Source organism: Saccoglossus kowalevskii, chromosome 14 (assembly GCF_978046115.1).
Source record: "Saccoglossus kowalevskii chromosome 14, keSacKowa6.1, whole genome shotgun sequence".
In the NCBI taxonomy this organism is placed as follows: Eukaryota; Metazoa; Hemichordata; class Enteropneusta; family Harrimaniidae; genus Saccoglossus; species Saccoglossus kowalevskii.
In genome coordinates this window covers 8,405,131-8,423,372 of record NC_140654.1, presented here as the reverse complement: position 1 = coordinate 8,423,372, position 18,242 = coordinate 8,405,131, and the positions used below count along the sequence as shown (strand labels likewise).

The 18,242-nt window shown below is 35.8% G+C and overlaps 1 protein-coding gene across 1 annotated transcript in view; it reads right to left on the bottom strand.

Moving 5' to 3' along the window:
- The window catches only part of LOC100367082 (E3 ubiquitin-protein ligase UBR5-like), a 57,706-nt gene that overhangs the window by 6,352 nt on the left and 33,112 nt on the right, over nucleotides 1–18,242 (bottom strand). The window contains exons 26-42 of the mRNA XM_085507853.1: nucleotides 16,110–16,201; nucleotides 15,466–15,612; nucleotides 14,678–14,787; nucleotides 14,003–14,129; nucleotides 13,653–13,752; nucleotides 12,799–12,959; nucleotides 10,807–10,981; nucleotides 9,708–9,896; nucleotides 9,331–9,478; nucleotides 8,050–8,217; nucleotides 6,896–7,135; nucleotides 6,063–6,310; nucleotides 4,300–5,774; nucleotides 3,946–4,159; nucleotides 1,744–1,990; nucleotides 723–958; nucleotides 262–392 (exon numbers count right to left, since the gene is read on the bottom strand). Of these exons, the coding sequence (XP_085363979.1) occupies nucleotides 262–392; nucleotides 723–958; nucleotides 1,744–1,990; nucleotides 3,946–4,159; nucleotides 4,300–5,774; nucleotides 6,063–6,310; nucleotides 6,896–7,135; nucleotides 8,050–8,217; nucleotides 9,331–9,478; nucleotides 9,708–9,896; nucleotides 10,807–10,981; nucleotides 12,799–12,959; nucleotides 13,653–13,752; nucleotides 14,003–14,129; nucleotides 14,678–14,787; nucleotides 15,466–15,612; nucleotides 16,110–16,201 (4,208 nt within the window). The remainder of the gene's footprint in view (nucleotides 1–261; nucleotides 393–722; nucleotides 959–1,743; nucleotides 1,991–3,945; nucleotides 4,160–4,299; nucleotides 5,775–6,062; nucleotides 6,311–6,895; nucleotides 7,136–8,049; nucleotides 8,218–9,330; nucleotides 9,479–9,707; nucleotides 9,897–10,806; nucleotides 10,982–12,798; nucleotides 12,960–13,652; nucleotides 13,753–14,002; nucleotides 14,130–14,677; nucleotides 14,788–15,465; nucleotides 15,613–16,109; nucleotides 16,202–18,242) is intronic.

Here is an 18,242-nt window from a genome sequence, read left to right as displayed (position 1 = left end):
TATAACATATTTCAATATTAGAAGCAGACATGCTTAGATTTCAAAACCAGTGTGTTGGATACAAAGTTGGATGCAAGGGACTTCCACTTTTGGTAATGAGACCCATTGTTCTGGATACAATTAATTCCTGTAAATCCACACATGTCTAATATGCTAATTGGAAATCAGCCATACTTCTGGATTATCTTTGAAAGCTATCGCTAAATATCACAGTTTGTAGTATTAAAAACAAACCACTAAATATTACTTGATTGTACATACCTCCCATGTGACAGGATAATATCTGCGGCTTCATCAACTTTAGCTCTCAATGAATCTTCACTGGCCAACAAAAATAACAGTTGTGCTGGTGATAGTTCTAGTAACATACCAGTAATCTTACTTGCAAGAGACTGTAAAACAAACTTGATTATAATTTGCATAAACTACCTGATTGGTCAAGCAAATTAACCAATCAGCAAGAATCTTATAAATAATGGCCCAATAGTATTAAGTAAAGCACATATTCATTGTCATTTCTAGCCCAAGTTATTTTGGGTCAGATTTGTTCTGACCAAAAATGTTAGTGAAAAGTTTTATGATTTTTGTGTGGGTGAATTTGACAAAATTAAACACTGGTAATTCACAATAAAATTTAAAATGCAGCATCTTTAGAACTGGATTACTTTTCAAGGTGAAAGTGATAAAAATCAGCAATTACACAAAACAATAAATTTACTTACAGGCTGAAGTGCTTGTACCCGGGGAAACAATCTTTCACCAAAAGACTGTTTCTGTGGCGATAATGGCTCAAAGTCTCTATCTTCACTAGGGCGTTCAGAACTATGTACACTATAGAAAGGTCTAGCATCGTACGATAACTGACGCGATTCGCGACTTAGGCGGCGACCACGACGCTCCGCTTGACGTTGAAGTCTCTCACGTTCCCTCTCTCTGTTTCGAAGACGTTGTATGAGACCTAAGGATAAACAATAACTGTTGTAGTTGGGTTGTTTTATTCGTATTTGACAAGTTCACAAAAAATTTGCATTCGTGGAACTTCACCTTATGTGTAGTTTTAATAACAATATTTTGTCTAAGCTAGCACTGAAATAAAAAGTCAAGAGAAGGATTTTCTTATAACAATTTGGTGCAGCCTTATGACAATTTCAGTTTTCATTGAAAATTGTAATGAAAGTTCAAATTTAGAATAAAAATAAAAAGCAGCCCATGGCTCAATTTTAGATAAACAAACTTACCAGAAACATTTTTCTTTTTTTCTTTGGACGTAATATTACATTGTATATTTAGAGGTTGTTACAGGTCAATTATTTTACAGTTTGATCAAAGCTACTGCACATTCTAGGCATGACACTGTACTACATGTACTTTTTTAAAAACAAAATGTTTGAGCGATTTTAAAAGCCACTGTTCTCTCCCCACAAAATGAAAGAGTTGAATGTACATGCAGTGAATTTTATCACAGAAACCATATTTCAGAATTTTCGGATCACATGTCAGGCCTGTGTGCCATAATCTTTATGTGATACTGTAAAATGACTAATTTTCAATTTCAGACATATTCAGTGGGTTTTAAATTCACGGTTTTATCATTTAGGTAATGTGTTCTATGCTAAATTTTACATATTCACTGGGTTTTAATTTAGCGCATTTTCCAGTCAGCGAAATAAGCAAAATTAAAACCCAGTGAATAATTAACCCCTTTACAGTACCTCAGTATCAAAAAGTAAACATTAAACTTACTGTACTGCAATCCTTTGCCAGCTCCCTGTAGATCCTCTAAGTTTGGCAGCTTATCTGGAGACATCAAAGCCTCTGCAATGGCGGTATAAAAGCTTCTTGCCACACCACTGCCTTCCCCAGGTTCGTCTTTGAAGGTCACCTTGACACGATGTACTGCCATAGGTTGCATAGCTGCACTTCTCCTTCCAAAATGAGAGTTTAGTTGACGTAGTGTCTGTTGGATCAATGCAGTTCTCTCTCTTTCAACCTAGTATTTAAAAAAATAGAATGATACACCAAAAATTAAAGATGATACCAAAGATTTATGAGATGAGATTATGCAAATGATGTGATATACCGAACTTGTCCGACTGAGCGTCCATGCTCTGCTAATCGCCACTCCCTCCCACTTTTGAGACATTTTGATTTTCGGGTTCCTGTTCGACTATGCACACACACCCCTCTAAAATGCTCCAAATTTAAATGTCCAAGTCATAAAACCTGGTCTTTGATCATTGTTTGACTTTTCCAAACACCGGTAATCAAATATATATAATACAGCGTGGATATCAACTGCCATGAATATGTTGTGAATGCTTACACCATGGTAACCATGAGTGAACTACGCTTCACCAATGACCTGTGAAACGCAGTAAAGTAAATGAGTTTATAAAAGAAATTCATGCTGTTTTTTTGCCAAAATCAATTCCAACAGACCATACTTTGATATTGATAATTCACTTCCGCATTGCGTTACCAGAATGTCTTTGAGAATTCTCGAAGAATTGCATTGGTACAACATAGCATTCGGATTGGTTAATAACAAACTTGACCTATATGCTCAAAGAACGTTTTTATAGGTCAAATCATGCAAGAAAAAATAACATGGTCGAAAATACTTTGCATCAACAATGTTGAAGATTTTGACTTTGACTGTGTTACAACAGCCTAATAATTTTAACCTTGTAAATTCTGGTGTTATGTAATTAATATTGTAATGAAATCTGCTAATTTTTTGTGACTATTTATGTTTTTTCATTGTAAAAGTGTTGAAATCAATGATGATGCAACTAAATTTCCCATTTTATTTCCCCCAAAAGAGTTAATAATATATTATCCTCAATCTCTCACAAATTGTCATTTGAACACTTTTTCGAGGGGGATGCTCAGGTAAGCATACTCCCCACTAAACCATACGATTTTTGGAGTTGAATACCCTAGGCAGACAAGTACGATATATTTGATGAAGATCTCAAGTAAACTGATGAAGAATAATGCAAATAGCAAGATAATCACACAATAAATATGTATTTCTCAAAACCCAAATGGGCGAGTCAGTGAAAAACTGGTTATTGTTCCGCTAGTGTCCTCACTTATTCGCAAAGTGTGCATCAATTTATGCATAATCATTTATGTTGAACCTTTCCAAGTAACTACTATGTTCTTTCATGCTATTAATTAATGCATTCAAGTGAAACAGAATTATTGAGAATTATTCTATTTTTGTAGAAGGGTGCTTAACTCGTACTACATCTGGAAAAAGTAAGAAATAAACCAGGTCTAGTAAGTTTCACAACGTGATACATGTTGAATATTGCCAATTGAGCACAGCGAAATTGTACAGCGCCCTCAAGCATGATTAGTCACCAAATTGGTTTTATATATAAAATACCAGAACATACAAAGTAGGTTTTGAAACTTTAAACAAGCAGCCTCTCGGCTGAGATAGCTCCGCTGTTAGCAATGCACATTTCAATTAAAGAACAGAATTCAAAAATATCATTTTTTACCATAAATGATTGTGGTTTTTAACAAGAAAATATCACTTTTACCAAAAATGACAAAAATATTCACCAAAATTAGATAATTAAAGATATCATTAGAAAATGAACAAATCTGAGAGAGGTCCACATGTAGTACCTATATATGTAATATCAAAGCAATTGGACTTGCATTTTTCAACAAGAAGTCGAAAATATCACTTTTTACCAAAAATGACAAAAATATTCACCAAAATTAGAGAATTGAAGATATGATCATGAAATGAACAAATCTGAGAGAGGTCTACCCAAGGTACATATACACCAAGTATCAAAGCATTCAGGCTTGTAGTTTTCAAGAAGAAGTCGAAAAAGTAAAACATTGACTCGGACGACGACGGACAATCACTCATATGATAAGCTCCGCTCGACAAAGTCGACAGCGGAGCTAAAAACAACTTACATCTAAGGAGAGATCTCTGTTTTGGTTGTTTCTTAATTTTTCCATCTCTCGTCTAAATCTTGCTTCTTTTACTTCAAATCCACCAAGTTCACTAAGTACGGATGAAGGTTCAGCACCAACATCTTCCAGAAAGACTCGACCAAATAACTCTAAACACAGACGCCATCTACCTAGCAGTACATCATGAGGAACTAGAGGTCCCATTAAGCCTTGCCTGTCAAAATGAAAAAAACATTCAGTATTAAAAGAGTTGTATAGCATTGAAGTAAGATCTTAATTTTACAATGTAAGAATCGTACTTTATAATCAGAAGATGTTACAGACTTGGCCTCACACAAATTGTATCAGACTCACCTGGCAAATGGATAAGCAGGTCCTAAAGGTTGTATATTAGCAGAATCCATAGCAACTGTAGGATGGTTAGTATTTGCAGATGTAGTTACATCAATAGATGCTGGACCTTCAGCAGAAACAGGTGGTAAAGCTTCATCAGCTACGGAGGGTGTTACAACGGCGGCGGGTGCCGAGACATCACTCATTGGCTGTAATATCTCACTTTTAAGAGTATCACTCTCTTTGTCTTTGTCAGCTGCTTGCTCTTGAGTGGATTTCGTTTCAGCAGCACCAGTTGATCGGATGACAGAAACACTTTGACTAGGAGTCACCTGTTCCTTAATTGGACCTGCACTGTCTGGTATGACAGGCACCATTACAATATCGTTGTCAGAGGTGGGAGTATGTGCAGCATCAGTCGTTTGTGACTGCCTCTGGGTAGACAAATCGCTTGCATGAGCCGATATGTTACTCCCATTCAACAAGCTTGCTTGGAATTGAACAGTCGAAGCACTGGCAAAGTTTAAACTGCTATTATCACTTGGAATCTGAGATGACGTGGCATCTAAAGAAAGAGGTGGCACAATCTGCTCGGCTGGTCCAAAAGCTGGTAAGACTGGAGGTTGTACAGTGGGTTGTCTCGGAGATAAACCCATGCGAGTTGGGATAACTTCTAAGTAGCTATGATCAACTGTGATATCCTGGGGTTGGATGGGTGTAAAAACTTGATCAGATTTTGAGGGAATAACTGGCTGATGCGGATTACCAAACAATTCCTCTCGTCGTGCATTAGGTTGCAGAAGATGCGGCTGTTCAGCCAAAGGCAGTGATTCGGCTAGTGAAGTTTCAAACGGATCAGGCGGGGCACAACCGAGGAAAGTTGTGGAGTCTGATCTTTGGAAAAATGGATGCTTTCTCCCACTATTGGTGGAAGGTAGACTATGATCATCATCAATGCTGTCGGTATCCATAGCAACAGATTGATTGACATCATCATCGGCATGGTCATCAGCCTCGTTGTCATCATCAGGGTCCCAGACTAAGGAATCATGGATGTTCTCTGCACTATCAGGAGGCTCCTGCTCACCACCACTTCGCATGTAGTAGATTAACGCATCTAAAACATACGCAACATGTTTTAATGCAGATACGTCAATCATTGGTAATGAATCAGAGTGTTCGTCATTATGCGATCTCATCAAGGATAAGATGTAACTTAAGAAGTCATGACGTGCCGAGTTAGCAGGATCCACGCTTGGTACAAGACGACCTCGTCGCTCTAAGGTACGCAAAATATTAAACTCATCATGTGAGGATGCCATTTCCCGGGCTCTTTCACGCAAGTTGCGCATATGAGCCGAATGCATTGGATGGGATGGATGTGATGGATCAGTTGTTGAACTTAACGCTTGTCCAAATCTCAGCTGAGCTTCTGTGCTGTCCATAATGGCAACTAACCAATCACGGGTTGGTTTTAAATGATATTCCATGTACATCTAAGACAAATAAAAAAGTGCTAAAATATCAGGCAGATTGTATTTACACACATCAACTTATTAACAAAAACATACAGACAGGGTAACTGCAAAGATTTCCATTGTGTGCTTTCCACGCAGGAGAAAAATTTAACAAATTAAACTAATCAGAAACAAACAAGCAATCAATGATCACACTTTTTTTAACCAATAAGAATCACCTTCACAGCTGAATCAATTATAGTCAGGTGAAAACAAATATTGTGAGATTTGTTTATTTCAATAACAGACCATTGATGTAAGACATACCTGTAAATCTATGGCTGCCTGGTATGAGATATCCAGTGAGAGTGGCAATGGAGCAACAGCTGGGTAATCTGGCAGTACAGCCAGAAGATCTGACACTTGACGAACAACTATAGCATATGCACGGGCTAACTGACTGGCAGTTGTAGACATGGCATTGCCTTGGTGATCAGGTGTGGCAGCAGCACCACTGGGTACACCAGGTGCACTGCGACGTAAAGTTGATGGGTCAATGTAAATTAAACCAGTACCTGAGGAATGAAATTTTGTTTAAAAATATTTAAGATTTACCAATACACAATGCAGGATGCCAACAAGGAATGGCATAAGAAATCTGTCATCTGGCATTGCTCTACCCCCTTAAAATAATTCAAATTTTGCATTACTGAACATGTTATTGACCATATATGCTATGCATTATGGGAGATAATCTCCTATTGTATATGATTGAAAACTAGTATCACTCTGGAAACCAAATTGTATGTCTATTTTTGAAATTATTTCACAATGTTAAATTATCACCGGGCAAAATTTTGAGTTATGAATAACTGATCTCACAATAGGAATCAGTGTAAAAATTACAATTTGGACCATTTTCCATGATAATTTGGATGCTAGTATCTCGAAAAATCATCCATTTTTTTTTTCATTTTCAGTATTTTGATGGTATGAACTCATAGTGAAAGTATGACTATATATCTATCTATATATAGATATATAATCTATTATAAGACATATAATCTTCAATTCGGCTCAAGTTTTTTTGCATCTGCTGACATTTTCGAATTTATAAATATAACTAAGATGCGGCAAAGCATCTGACAAGTAACACTTACTGGTTGTGGCTGTGGTCGTTGTTGGATTTGGAGCTCGAGAATTTCTCATCGCCCACTGAAGCGAATGAGGAGCTTGAGTGGTTCTGTTACCATGGCTAATGTTGCTAGGGCGCTCCAGCTGTTCATCAATGAACTCAGTTTCATCATTATCATCGTCTTCATCCATTTCCTCTAACTCACTCTCTCCTTGGTTTGAAGAGGAATCTTCTTCTGAAAAGAACGCTGTCACAGATCCTGCACCTATAATGGACATAGCAAAGTTTTACACTTTGGGTTTTGATGCAAACTGCACAAAATAAATACTGGATGATTCTGAAAATATGTTGCAACTGATCTAAATACTGTAAATGATAATGTAAATGAATTGTGTTCAATAAGGTGCTTCATTCTATCGTAAAATAAGAGTTCTTGCTATTCATTATAAATGTACAAAGTATATTACCATGTTCAGATGTCACATACAAAATGATTTTATTGTATACAAGATATATTATTTATATTTTTAACTTTCAAAAAAAATATATAGATACAATGCTTGACAAAGAAATAACTCGTTATGGTGATGATGCAGTTATGACTGATAATTTATATAAAGATTAACTTTATATAACTACAAAGATCTATTCTATGAATGGTAAAATGGCGGGTTTGACATCTATGCAGACCATAAGAGTCAATACTAGTAATTTACAGACAGATGCCTTGGTAAGCATCATTGGTATTCTAGATAGCTGTATCCAGTAACATTTCTACAATTGGTGACAATTGTATTTTAATGTGAATATATCACTGTATTTATTGTAAACCACTTTTCACAAGAACTGGTTTTCAAAAACTTTGCAAGTCAAAGGAAATCACAAAATATTACAGCAGGTACCATTTCATTAGGGTTTTTAACACAAGGAACTTTCACAACTGTCCTTATACTATCAAATTGTCAGTGGTTTACTGTCTTCACGATAGACAAGTAGAATAACGCACTATGTGAAAATCACAAGATCAGTGACATTTTCTGAGAAAAGCGATTCTTCACTGGTAAAACAGGTTACAAGTTCATGGCAGATGTCAAACCCAGAATCACACATTACAAAAACAAACCATGTCTTAGGGGTCTTAGTTTGGAATGGTAATGTTGTGAGTCAAGAGAAACACACCTGCTTCGGATCCTGCAGTTGCCGCAGTAACAGCACTACGACGACCACTGGCATTATCTTGACTAACGTTATCATGATCTTGGTCATGATCTTGATTGCTATGGTTACTTTCGCTGTCACTTTCACTCTCTGCTAATAAATCTAAGTCCATGTCACTGTCATTGCCACCTACAAAGACCAGTCAACAATTTCAGTATTCATTCTGCTACATGTGGCATTAAAATGTCACACCTGTACAAACACTACAATACTTGTACTACATACATATTACAGTAGCAGCTATTTATTGTACTACTACGTTATCATTGGAATTAAAGCAATATTGTCGCTGCGCACCACCCATTCAAAATTTGTGCATTATAAACAAACAATCCATTTTATGACATGAGAATACGACTGCGGTAAAGTGAAATAGGTGAAAGTTGCTTGGACTGATAAATATAATACAGTGACCTAAGACACAATTTCGGTGGGTAGTTGGATGGCTCCCAAAAATTCTATTCAATCACGAGGCCCCTTGGTAAGATCCCGATAAGTCACGGTTTTTGCTTGGACCGGACTTCCGCAACATAGCAAGGGGCCACTGTATAATAAAAGTTGTAGTTGGTAAATGTAGTCCTTTGTAATTATTCAAAATAACCAGACGTTTTGGGCAAATCACCTATTTAGGACCATTTAGGTTTCTTTCAATAACTGAAAAAGATCACGATAAATAACTACCACATAAATCACAATAGTGATACTGTAATACTATATTGTATGTACTAATGATGCTATCACTACTCAGACAGGGTCAAAGGTCAGCAATACATGACATAACTACTTTAAAGTAACACAGTTTCAGTTTTATAAATATCATACTTTCTGGTTAGCACAAAGTGTGTTTAATTATAAGAATCTCAAAGACAAAACGTCAGTTCTATTTGGCAGTAATCACATAACTTTTAAACTCTTGGAGTTGACACATTTGGTGTTCTGTTATCTGTACTGCTTCTTGTTTTGATGGAAAGGGTTCAGAAAGAAGATTAACCATAGTACAAGCAGAGTTATGTCCATGATTGTGTATTTGCTCTATTAGAAGCGCATCTTAAATATAGAAGCTCACACATGCCAAAAATTGCTTTTATTTATTGAATCATTACAATTTCTGACTTATTTTGACGATAGACTCTTGTCCGTTAATTACATAAGCTAATACAGCAAATACTGTATTGTGTTTCAACTAATGAAATATAGCACGAGTATTTCCACAAGTTATATTAAAAACACAAATTTAATTACCTTCTTCATGTTCCTGTTCATCATGGTGACTTTCACGATCTTGGTCATCACCCTGGCCATCACTATGACGATCATGATCATCTTGGTTGTCATGGTCACCCTCATCATGTTGTTCCATTTCACCAACAACTCCCTCAACTACTTCAACCTAGAGGAGACAACAAAACGAATATAATAATGCTGGCCAAATCGATGTTTGATGTGATTTTTTTAAAGACGAGACACAACTACGTGATATTGTAATCAATAACCCAATGATCTATGTATCAATCTCAACTGCATTCAAAAACCAATTTTATCAACAATTATTCCCCAACCAAAAGACTGACTAAAATCTACAGTTCATTCAATTTAAATTATTATTTAAATCTGGTTACCTCTTCAACATCAGCAGACACTATATCATCTTCATCTCTGTCTCTCCTATCAACCACATTAACACTATGTCTATTCTGTGAAGGACCAGCAGCTGAATGTGGTAGGTAGTGACGGTTGCTACGTGTCACCTGCACTGATCCAGATTCTCGAAGTGGTAAAGGCTCGGCAGAAAATAATTCTTCGCTTCCCTATCGATGAAATACAAACAAATGATTCACGTCAGTATTATCCACACCTTTCGAGGTACTGTAAAATACATTATTTTAGCTGGAATTAATTTTTGCTGAAAAGGCATTTTTAGTGCTTTGTATGGAATTTATTTTCACTGATTTTTGACAAGTTCAATGTAAAATATAGGAAAAAAGGTATATTCGCTAAATTTTATTTTCACTGAATAATTCTTTCAGCGAACATAACGAAAATTAATTCCAAGTGAAAATAAAGTATTCTACAGTACATAACAATATGATGAGATTATTGCAAGAATTAGCATATAATGCATTAAAATTTGTTGGTAATTAAATAAACCCATCCTCCCTTATTAGGATTGGCAAATACCAAATAAGGAATGATTAACAATATTTTCAAGATGGCGGTAAATTTAAATTTAATTTAAATTAGTAGTGAGAAAATAAGCTGACTGATCGCAAAAATGAAACTTCCTACTGCAAACTGTCAGCCAACATGTGCACCAACACAACTGATTTTAATTGGTTGATGCCCTGCAGGCGAAGTACAGCACAATGATTTTCATCACAATGTCTAGACCTGGGCTTCACACACTAAATGGTTAGATTGGGAAGATGTATCGTAAGAATGTTACAAGGATGTACCATGCATGTTCACACTAAATTTTTCAGTAACACTGACCTCTGTTATGCACCAATCAATGCTCCCATGGCACAGTTTGAGGTATATTCATAATAACCTCCTAGCATGCTGAGGTGACCATGGCATTATTATCTGATAGCATACTTAGCAGTTTTCTCGTAGAAATATTATACATTTTCAGTCAAAATTCTCAAGACATGAAGTGTCAGAGCAATTGAAATTTGTTGTGGGTTGCGACATGTACAGAGATTACTGGTTAATACTTACATGAACAGCATCTACATGAGAATTGACTAGTGAGAAAGGTGCTGTGGGTCTAGCCACACCCATTCTAACTGGCAATATCATTGAGTCGGCTATTTCACACAATTCTTCCACAGCTAAGTTGATAAGTGCTTGGAAAACTCTCTTACATCTGACCAATGGTTGAGAAATACTAGTACTGTAAAACAAATAATTATCATTTCAATTCACTGTTTCTAGTATATTTGATAATACATGATTTACAGATTTTAACAAATGAGCATTTAATTGTTAGTATTGCGTAAATGTTACGTTGATAGTCAAAAGTGGGAGGCGTTCTACATATAATACAAAGTAACAGTGTTCTCCCCAGGATGTAAACAGCGTGGCGGTCCCGCCACAGTGCTTCGATTTGCCACCACACCGGTCTCACACCGCTGCGGTGATTAGCAAGACCGCCAAAGTGCTTTTTTCATTGGGTATCTCATCACGCTGGTCGGCTCGACCAGCACTCAAAATTAGCAACCACCACGGAAACGCTGCGTGTCGTAGATAATAATTTGTAAACAATAGACATAGTCGCACGATGTGGTAGCGCCTTATAAACAATACAAGTCAATTTTGTAAAATTAGTACCGCTTTGTTAGTAAGTAAACACTTTCAAGATCGACGCAGTATTTAGATTGAAAGCTAAAATTCTTTCAAAATTAATTCCACTCCGATGTAACATGGGCAAAACAGAGTTCACGATCAGTTTACGCTACTCAAGTAAAAATGTGTTTATTGCGTGATTGGGCAAAATACATTTGAACTGTTATCATCGTGAATCATGTAAAAACTCTGCTTTCAAGACTTCTTTTACCTGTTAAAAATTGCTAATCACCTCTTTCGAAAACCTTCATGCAGTTTTAATCTGAAATCCATACCAACACATCGTGCAACAACATCGCTTTACTTCCGCAATGCAATTTTTATGATCACTACCATTTGGAAAACTTCGGGTTCTACCGGCATTACCATGGAGCATTCTTATTGGTTAATGGCGTTTTTGATAGTCACAACTATCATGGCGGGTCTGTGTTTTCACCGCAGTGATCAAAAATAATTGCTCCCGATAAAACTAATTCAAATTTTACGTTTTTTTTCATAAAAAAAAAAAAGTCAAATTTTTTGCATGGCATCATGACTGATTAAGAGGAATTATTGGTATTACCGGTGTATAACATCGCGAAGTAAGTTATGTCACGTCGTAACTTTGATGATCGCTTGGAAGTGTTATTTGTTCGTTCATTACTGTAAATGTAAACGGTGTAGAAGCTGATGGTCGGAATAATAACCAGCAATCCGCAAAATAATTACGTGGACGATTTTTTGAAGGAGAATTTTGTAGTAAATAAGATCATGAAAGTTATGAACATAGTCCTGGCTGAAATGTTTCAGATGAGTTTCATTTAACCTTTTCAATTTTTTTTTAGTCTGCAGCATTTGCATTTCGAGAATGTTTCATTTTTAAATTCAAACTCTTCTAAATTGTGAAACATAATATTTTGACTCCAATAAAAAAATATTTGCACCGTGACCGAGCTCATTAATACAAATGTATTACAAAAGTGCCCAAAATAAAAGTGTTTATAACACTGTGTGAAGCAAATAAATATCTGCCACTTTGTTTTTGAAAATATATGTTGTTCATTGTGGGGGTGTGTAGGCAGTAACTCAAATTCATTGAATATGAGTTTATCACCTCATATCACTTGTTTGAAGAGCTAATTGATTTAAGTGACGTCATGGGCTAGTACATTATCCCTGAACCAATGGTGAGTGGATAATACAGCCCATGTCGACATGAGTACCAAGCAGTTCCACCAACAAGTGATATCAGGGGATAACTGTTTTATCACATCTGACTCAAAGTGTTGAAAAGACAGACAAATCTTAATTTAATGGAACTGCGCTTACGAATCAAATGCTAATTTGGTTTGTGAATAATACTAGCAGACTTCATTCAGTACTTACATTTTTTTCTTGCCTGGTGTCATTTCAATACTAAGCACCACAAATACTCTGGCAACAGAACGTATAAATCTCCTACTAACAATAATAGCTTCTGCCTTCCTACCAACTACAGTGGTGTTTTGAATCTCATGAATAAGAGTAGTCAGCAATGTGTCCAACATCTGTGAATCATAGTCAGCGTGTTAGTTACATGCAAGAATACTGTGGTATGGTATTTGTTGTATTTTAGTTTAACTCCAATAAAAAGCAAACATAATTACATTATTAATGATTATAACCATCATCAATTATTGGCTTTTCAAGAACTCTATGCTGAGAAGTTTTAGGAGCATGAGATACTGTAGAATTCTTTATTTTCGCTGGAATTGATTTTCACTGGGTATTTTGTATGGAATTTATTTACACTGATTTTTGACTAGTTCAAAATAAAATGTAGGAAAAACAGTATATTCGCTGGATTTTATTTTCACTGAATTATTCCTTCAGTGAAAATAGCAAAAATTAATTCCAAGCAAAAATAAAGTATTTGACAGTAGAGGAAAGACTAGTCAAAACAAGAAGCATGTCTGCTATTCCAGCTTTGCACTTTGAGATGCACAATGTGAATGCACAGTATTGACTATAAAGTATTCAAGACCATCTGTCTGAAATCTGTTGAGCACTTCTTGAGATATTAGTAGAAAAAATGAAAACTGGATAATTAATGTTCAAATTAAGTAATTAATATGCAAGAATTTCAACCAAGAGCACATAGTAGTCAAAATTATGCGCAACTATTTCAACCTCACCCATGGTATGATTAGCTATTAAAACACAGTAAAATATCTCGTATAGATGGTAATAGATATACTAACCTCAATGTTACATTTGACAATCATACAGTGTGTAAAGCAGTCCAATCTAGATGTACCACTTTGTTGATGTAAATAAGCAAACTCTTCCTGTCCAGCAACTCTGAAAACACAAAAATATCACAATATTGAAATATACAATGATTTTTAAATGTTACTGATTACCCGGTAAGTTAGCACAGCAACTCTGTGGTTGGACTGAATTTTTATCATCCATTAGTGTTTCTGGATTCTCTTTATATTAGTACACGTTGTGTACATGTTTTTTTTTTTTTTTTTGTGTGAGCAATTGACTATGTTGTCAGTTTAGCAGCTACATACACACAAGAATACAATTTGACAGCTGACATTACCTGGTATCAGTTGCTTTGAAACCGCTATTGATCATAGCTTTCACAGCCTTCCAGTCTTGTAAAACCCTTTCTAATGCCCTTCTAGAGAAACGTGGTGGTTCTAAATTATGCTCTGGCATCTCTTGTTCTAGGCAACAAAATAAAACACTATTTATGTACAACATGTATAACATGCATGCAGATTATACCACCTATGTATCAAGTTTTATTAGTGATTCTTGAAATATCCTGAGATATCAGTTGAAAAGCAGCGCATTTCCACAGCAATTATGAACCAACTTTCACTCAAAACAGAGGAGTGATTTTTCCTATGCACAATACTGCAGTGTTTTCCCCGAGGATTTTCGTGCAGGATTGCGGCTAATTTGCATATAATTTACATAATATTCATGATATTTGTACATACTGTGAATTAATTATTTTGCTGGTTTTTAATTTTGTAGATAAGTGAAATTTGATAAATCCATGTAAACTTATTAAAACACAGTGAAATTGCTCAAAGCACCAATATAGTGAAGTTAAATACCAGTGGAAATAAATGCTTTTACAGTATTAAACGACAGCTCCTTATGTAACAATGCTCAGAGGACATCACCCAATGGGGTAGTAGCTGTAGTGATTGTCCCAAGGACAATATCTGATGATATAGTAGTTTTTAATCTTGCAAACACTAACCTGCATCAGCTGTTTTCCTAGGACCTCTATTCCTGGTAGGATGATACTGTCGTTGTTCTACCATCTGTCTAGCAACTGTCTGTACTAAAAACAGCAGAATGTTTTCTCCCCTGTAAACAGATTGTAAATCTAGTGTAAACAATACATTGACATGTATAATGACAGAAGACCAAATGAGGTCCGAGTACTGTGGAATAGTTTATTTTCGCTGGAATTAATTTTCGCTGAAAAGGCATTTTTAGCGTTTTGTATTGAATTTATTTTCACTGACTTTTGATGAGTTTAATGTGAAATATATGAAAAAAAGTATATTCGCTGCATTTTATTTTCACAGAAACCTCCCATCAGCGAAAATAAATTCCAAGCGAAAATAAAGTATTCTACAGTATTTTGCTGAAGCTTTCCTTTCAAGTGAAAGAACAAGAAAGTCATCAGAGATGACAGATGCACTGGTTTCACTCCTAATTCATGAGGAGTGGTAGAGGTCATCACAGATGTAAAACCATCATGCATTCAAACATTCAAGACTATGAGTGTTGAATTTAAATTCAAAGAAGAGAAGTTTTCACTTCATTCTAATATATGCAAATATCTAAATAAGCAAGCAATTCACATCTTGTTTCCAGCACAAATGTATGACCATTACACACCCTGAGTTTGAGTATGATGAGTTTTGAATTTCTGAAGTTATGACTGTGTATGGACGTTATACATATACAGACATACACTGGTAACCGTTGTATCCCCCACATGCACTGCATGGCAGAGGATAATGAATATTCGCGTACCTGCTGTTTGGTAACGTCACAAGATGAGTTTCAGATATTAATTTATTAAGTAATTCATATCGTGTTGTCTGATTGCCAGCAATCAATGCCTTGCAATCACATTTCTCCCAACAATCACAATACGCTGTAGGGGATGTCTTCTTTAACCTGCAAATAAAATACACATATAAATAAACAATATGAAAATGAATTCACGAGAAAAATAAGAATTGAAAAAATATGCTTGGAAAATCAAGAACCAAATCTTTCGCAGTGAACGATTCAAAATATGGTTACATTTAATAGATCAGCTTTGTTGATATACCCTGCTTTATTCATATACTGTAAAAGGATTAATTATTCACTGGGTTTTAATTCAGCTTATTTCACTGACTGGAAAATGCGCTAAATTAAAACCCAGTGAATATGTAAAATTTAGTATAGAACACATTATCTAAATGATAAAACCGTGAATTTAAAACCACTGAATATCCCTGAAATGGTAAATCAGCAAAATTTAAACCCAGTGAATATTAGTCATTTTACAGTATGCTAAAACAATTTTATCTACTTTGTTGTTGAAACTGGGTGTCCTCTCAACTCAGAAATACAATTTTAACTGGCCTGGTTATCAAGTGTCATACATAAATAGACTGTCAACTTACTTGCAGTCATGTCCTTTATGACATACTCTAGCACATTCAGTACAACAGCATAGAGTACCAATCAATCCACATGTACGGCATTCAAAGATATCCTGCAAGACATAATGTTTTTTTCATTCACAGTCAATTATTCTATAACTTGAAAAGCACAGTAGTTGCAACTTCTGTTAAAGTTGTACAATTAGATTTATTGGTGTTTCGGGACTAGTGTTATGTAAATTTTGTACAAGTTTAATAGACATCCAAGGCAGTTGTCTTTCAGAGTTGTCTCTCATTGTACATACAAATACCAAAATGTCACAAACTATTTTTGAAATAGCACATGCCATATTTGCTCCATTTCAAATGCATCTCCAATGGAAGGAAACACGGGCGTAAAATTACATGTATCATTACAACACAGTGCATGTACTCACTTGATTGATATGCTCAGTTCCTGTCCAAGTAAAACTACATGTATCATTACAACACAGTGCATGTACTCACTTGATTGATATGCTCAGTTCCTGTCCAAGTAAAACTACATGTATCATTACAACACAGTGCATGTACTCACTTGATTGATATGCTCAGTTCCTGTCCAAGTAAAACTACATGTATCATTACAACACAGTGCATGTACTCACTTGATTGATATGCTCAGTTCCTGTCCAAGTAAAACTACATGTATCATTACAACCAGTGTTCTCCCCACATAGAACAAAGCATGGCGGCACCGCCATGCTTGGCGACCCGGCCGCCACGCTTGGGCTCGGACCGCCATGCTTACAACTTCACCGCCATGCTAATAGGATGCATTGTTTACGTCTATTTGACCCGCTCACACGTAGCACTGCATAAATTATCACCGTCTACGCCACGGCGGTTTGAACTTGCCGGGACAAATTAAACAGTCCCATTGTTAAACACGTGTGAAGTACAGACGCTGTCAATGGGGAACAAATTGTCACTCAAGTTGCAAACACCGAGATGCTATATGACAAAACATGTAAAGGAAAAAAAGGTGATGTCGCCCGGCTAAAACGTACAATCACCGCTACCACAGCACAGAAACGGAAGCGTGTAGAAACACAGAAACGACGTGAGGCTGGTTTTGATGAGTCGTGGAAAAAGACATTTCCCTGGTTAAGGTCAATTGTTCAGGTAAGATTTCGTAATTTTAGAAATAAAATGCCAGTGTGTGTATGTTTTGCCGATCGTAAGAACACCAAACATGGTAGTTCTACACCGATTTCAATCAACATCTTAGACACGAGGCTGGTATAGACACGACATAAAAAAAAAACATCACTCGTTACTGTCAACTTTTTTTAGATTATTTATGGATATCTTCATAGATTAATGGGTACGCGTATGTTATAATTTGTCCAAGCAAAAAAAAAAATCGAATTTTGTAATCTTCCGGTCACATGTTGATCTGTGTAAGTATTTCCAAGATGGCAACCTGTCAACGTCTTGCGAACAACAGCTGCTATCATCACGCGCTATGATCGATGGAATCCCGATTTGTATACATAATTCTATCGTTACGTTTTAATTTTAATTGAATAGTGACCTCATGTTTTTTTTCCTCGAAATTCCCGAGTCTCCTTGTCGTTGACCTGACAAAACCAACATGTAAACATGTTTTGCAGACGAAATGCTATCCATACGGCACTGGGTTCCCGATCGTGGCACAATTCAATCGTTATGTTTACATTTATTTGAACCTCAATCCTCATTGTTTTTTTTTTATTATTTTTCATTTTCTCCCACTAGGAATGTTGTGCAGTTAATGCTCAAATCACAACATGATTGCAAAGAGTGGATCTTCTTTATGGAACAAAGTCCCGTGCAAGTCTATGACGAGTTTAACTACAGTAAGGCAGCCAATGTTTGGAGCACAACAAAGTCAGAAGGATTAGTTTAGACTAAGTTTTATGGAACAGTTCACATTAAATGACGATCTTGTCAAAATATGGTATATTATGTAAAGTATTATATAATTTAAATAAAGTCTCTCATACATTTTAATACTGTCTTGTATGTTTGTTTTTGTGAGAGTGAATCCTGAAAAATATGCAAATTAGTATGCAAATTAGCATGCAAATTAGACCGCCATGCTTGCCTCTGAGCCTGGGGAGAACACTGATT